The sequence below is a fragment of the Leishmania braziliensis genome, chromosome 10 (genome assembly GCF_000002845.2).
Source record: "Leishmania braziliensis MHOM/BR/75/M2904 complete genome, chromosome 10".
NCBI classification, from domain to species: domain Eukaryota; phylum Euglenozoa; class Kinetoplastea; order Trypanosomatida; family Trypanosomatidae; genus Leishmania; species Leishmania braziliensis.
Window position 1 is genome coordinate 210,604 of NC_009302.2, and position 4,647 is coordinate 215,250.

Consider the following 4,647-nt stretch of genomic DNA (forward strand, 5'->3'; position numbering starts at 1 on the left):
CTCATGGCGCCTGCCTTGACTGCAGGGTACTACACCGCCCTGACCATGGCCGTCTTCCAGGACACTCGGCTTCTACCAGGTTGACTTCACCAAGGCCGAGGTGATGCCGTGGGCCTATCTCGCCAGCTGCGACTTCATCACCAAGAAGTGCATGGAGGACAACATCACGCAGTGGCCCGGAATGTTCTGCAACTCCACGGAGAGTTTGTATCGGTGCACCAGCGACCGCCTTAAAATCGGGAGATGCATCATAGTCACGCATGACGACCCGCTGCCGACGTACTTCCAGTACTTCACCGAATCGTCTGTCGGTGGGCGCCTAACATTCATGGACTTCTGCCCGTTAGTGATGGGCTACAGTAATACTGCTTGCGATCAGGACCCATCGACGGCACCTTCGTTTTTTAAGGAGTTCAGTCTCTTCTCCGACTCGTCGCGCTGCTTTGATGGAACCTTCAGACCGAAGCACAGCACTGGTCCCCCTGGGCCGTACAACGGCATGTGCGCCAAAGTGAAGTGCGACAGAGCCCACCACACGTACAGCGTCCAGGTGCGCGGCAGCAGCGGCTACGTCGCATGCACGCCGGGCGAGAGCATTGACCTGGCCACCTTGAGCACCACTTTCGTGGAAGGCAGCTACATCACGTGCCCGCCGTACGTGGAGGTGTGCCAGGCCAACATCAAGGGAGTCATAGACTTCGAGAGAGACGCTGCCGACACAGCGGCGGTGTGATGGTGGCGTGAAAGGATGACTGCATTGGCCACTGTGACGGCTGCGCTGCTAGCGATAGTGCTCGCTGCCATGGCAGGTCTCGTGGTGTGGCTGCTCCTTATCAGCCTCCCCTGATCGTGACGCAAGCTGAGCGGCTCCCGCTGCGGCTGACGAGGGCCTCTGCTAGCGTGAAACGGAACGAGCAGGACGACTGGGTGCGCGGTGCCGCTGTAGTGTGCCCCTGTGCCGACGGCCATCGCAGCCCACGCACGTCGGAATGGCCTTTTGCTTTTTTGTTTTTAGTTTTTGGTGTTCTGTCGCCTCTCGGTGACGGCATCTCCCGTATCGGCAGCTTCAGAGTCTGATGGATGCGTGTGTTGGGGGCTCTCTCCCTCTCTCGCAGCCCCCACCACCCCCTCCCTTTCCGTTGCTTCTCTTTTCCTATTGCGGCGCGGGTGTGCGTGCCGCTGGTAGACACCTTGAGCTCCTGGCCATTTGCCCTGCAGTGGCGCAGACGACCATCAAGGTCATGGGGTGGGCCTCGACACACCCCGCTGTCCCACGGCGAGCACACCGCGCGTGTTTGTTTTCCTTTGCTTTCAGCATCCTGTGCTTTCGACTCTGCAAACGCCGTGCGGCGGGCGCAGGCGGCCTGATGTGCGCCCTCTCTCTCTCTCTCTTGGCGGCGCGACACGGGGAATGGACGTGAGCCAGAGGGGAGGAAGGCGAGCACGCGCCCCTGCGCCATGGCCGGCAGTCGTGCGCTTCGTTGTCGCGACCTCCCAGAGAGTCACCCTCTCCCCCGCCCAGCACGCGTCAGCAGGGCGCACTCGCCGTCCTCCGACACGCGCCCTATTCGGGGCCGAAAAGGGCAGCCGGAGGGCGTGGGGCCGCGTCTGTTTGCTCGTGGCCGCCGCCCTTGCGGTGCGCGGGAGGCCGCGGCGTGCGGGACACCTCGCCCCTGCTTCCCTCACCACCACCCTCGCTCCCTTGCCCCTCCCCCTCTCCAGACTCACTGGCATATCCCGTCTCGCTACCCACCCACCCGCCCTCCCACACGCACGCACGCACACACCGCCGCACACAAGCCCTCATCCTCGCCACCACACCCCACGGCCCACAGCATCTGCGCCTGGTGCGCCATGCCCCTCGACAGCAGCAGCACGCACCGGCGCCGCAGCGACGCCGCACGCCTGATGCGGCTCGCCGCAGCGGGCCTCGTCATGGCCGTCGGTGCCGCCGCCGTGTGGGCGCAGGCCGCCGGCCATCACTGCATCCACGACAAGCTGCAGGCCCGCGTGCTGCAGTCGGTGGCGCAGCAGCGCAGTCCTGCCGTCAGCGTCTCGGCCCTCGGTCTGCCCTACGTGTCCGCCGGCACCATCAGCAGCGCTCACACCGTCGACTGGGCGCTGGCCGACAGCACGTCGCCGAGTGTCGTGCGCGCCGCGGACTGGGGCACGCTGCGCATCGCCGTCTCCACCGCAGACCTCACGGACCCCGACTACCACTGCACTCGCGTCGGGCAGCGTGTGAGCAACCACGCTGGCGCCTTCGTCACCTGCACCGCCGAGGACATCCTCACGGAGGAGAAGCGCGACATCCTCGTCAGCTACCTCATCCCGCAGGCGCTGCAACTGCACGTGGAGCGGCTGAGGGTGAGGCAGGTGCAGGGCAGCTGGAGGGTGACCGGCATGACGGGCCCAATCTGCGGCGACTTCAGTGTCCCCACGGCGCACCTTACCGCTGGCGTCAGCAACGCCGACTTCGTGCTGTACGTTGCCTCGGTGCCGAGCGAGCCGGGCGTGCTGGCGTGGGCCACGACCTGCCAGGTGTTCTCGGACGACCATCCAGCCGTGGGTGTCATGAACATCCCTGCGGCGAACATTGTGTCGCGCTACGACCAGGGCACCACGCGCACCGTGACGCACGAGGTGGCGCACGCCCTCGGCTTCAGCAGCGTGTTTTTCGAGAACGCCGGCATCGTGACGAACGTCACGAATTTGCGCGGCAAGCCCTTTGCGGCTCCTGTGATCAACAGCAGCACGGCGGTGGCCAAGGCGCGCGAGCAGTACGGCTGCCCCACCTTGGAGTATCTGGAGGTGGAGGACCAGGGCGGCTCCGGCTCTGCTGGCTCGCATCTTAAGGGGCGCAACGCCAAGGACGAGCTCATGGCGCCTGCCTCGGCTGCAGGGTACTACACCGCCCTGACCATGGCCGTCTTCGAGGACCTCGGCTTCTACAAGGCGGACTTCACCAAGGCCGAGGTGATGCCGTGGGGCCGGAACGCCAGCTGCAACTTCCTCACCAAGAAGTGCATGGAGGACAACATCACGCAGTGGCCGGAGATGTTCTGCAACACCACTGACGAGAACGCCTTGCGGTGCACCACCGACCGGCTGAAACTGGGGACGTGCGGTATACGCACCTATAGCACCCCGATGCCGACGTACTTCCAGTACTTCACCAATGCCTTTCTCGGCGGGTTCTCAGCATTCCTGGACTACTGCCCGTTCATCGTGGGCTACAGCAATGGTGCTTGCAATCAGGACCCATCGACGGCATCGCCTGCTTTAATGGAGTTCAACGTCTTCTCCGACGCGGCGCGCTGCTTGGATGGCGTCTTTCAGCCGAGGAACAGTAATGCTCGCTCTGAGCCAAACAACGCCTTGTGCGCCAACGTGATGTGCGACACGGCGGCGCGCACGTACAGCGTCCAGGTGCGCGGCAGCAGCGGCTACGTCGCATGCACGCCGGGCGAGAGCATTGACCTGGCCACCTTGAGCGCCGCCTTCGTGGAAGGCAGCTACATTACGTGCCCGCCGTACGTGGAGGTGTGCCAGGCCAACATCAAGGGAGTCATAGACTTCGAGAGAGACGCTGCCGACACAGCGGCGATGCGACAGTGGAGTGAAAGGATGACTGCATTGGCCACTGTGACGGCTGTGCTGCTAGGGATAGTGCTCGCTGCCATGGCAGGCCTCGTGGTGGGGCTGCTTGTTATCAGCCTTTCCTGATCGTGACGGAAGCTGAGCGACTCCCGCTGCGGCTGACGAGGGCCTCTGCTAGCGTGAAACGGAACGAGCAGGACGGCTGGGGGCGCGGTGCCGCTGTAGTGTGCCCCTGTGCCGACGGCCATCGCAGCCCACGCACGTCGGAATGGCCTTTGGCTGCTTTGCTTCTCCCTCGCTCGTCGCCTCTCGGTGACGGCGTCGCCATTGCGAATTCAGAGCCTGATGGATGCGTGTATTGGCGGCTCCTTCCGTCCCCCCTGCCTCCGTGCTGTCCTCTCCTTATTTTTGTCACCACACTCCTCCTCTTTCTTCTCTTCCTTTTTATCCTCTTCTCTCTCCCTCTATTCTCCCTCTTTCTTCCCTGCCCCCCTTCCCTTCTATTTTGCCCGCCCCTTTGTTCTCCCTCTTCCATTCATCCGCCTTCCTTACCGCTCTGGCTGCCTTCCTCCCGACTTCTTCTCCCTTATTTCCACCTTCTTTTTCCTCCTCTCTTTTCCTCCTCTCCTCACCCCTCTACTGTTTCTTTTCCCATCCTTTCCTTCTCTCCTTCCCTCCACCCGCCTCTCCGTCCTCCCCTCGTCCTTCCCTGCTGTTTATCTTTTATTTCTCGCGCCCTCCTTATTCTTTTCTTCTTTGTCTTTTTCGTTGCCTCTTCCCCTATCACGGTCCACTGCACTTTCGGCCTTCCTTCGTCCTCACCTTCCTCTGCCTATCCTCGCCTTGCTAGTTCACCTATCTTTTGTTCTCGTCCCCTCGCCCTTGCCTCCCCATTTTACTTCCTGTCGCTTCTCCCCTACCTTTTTTCCCTCTTCCTTCCGCGCTCCCTTTCGTCATTCCTGTACTTCTCCCTCCTTCTCTTCTATTTTTTATCCTCTACTCCTCTTCTAGCCGCGATCCTTCCCCCTATCTTTCTTATTGTATGTT

The 4,647-nt window shown here is 62.3% G+C and overlaps 1 protein-coding gene across 1 annotated transcript; it reads left to right on the plus strand.

Annotated features, from left to right (window-relative positions):
• Window positions 1-1,854: 1,854 nt before the first annotated feature.
• GP63-4 (GP63, leishmanolysin) lies at window positions 1,855-3,726 on the plus strand (the record flags this gene model as incomplete). The annotated part of the gene is made up of 1 exon (XM_001562775.1): window positions 1,855-3,726. The coding sequence occupies one exon, from the start codon at window positions 1,855-1,857 to the stop codon at window positions 3,724-3,726; it is 1,872 nt and encodes a 623-aa protein (XP_001562825.1).
• Window positions 3,727-4,647: the final 921 nt, after the last annotated feature.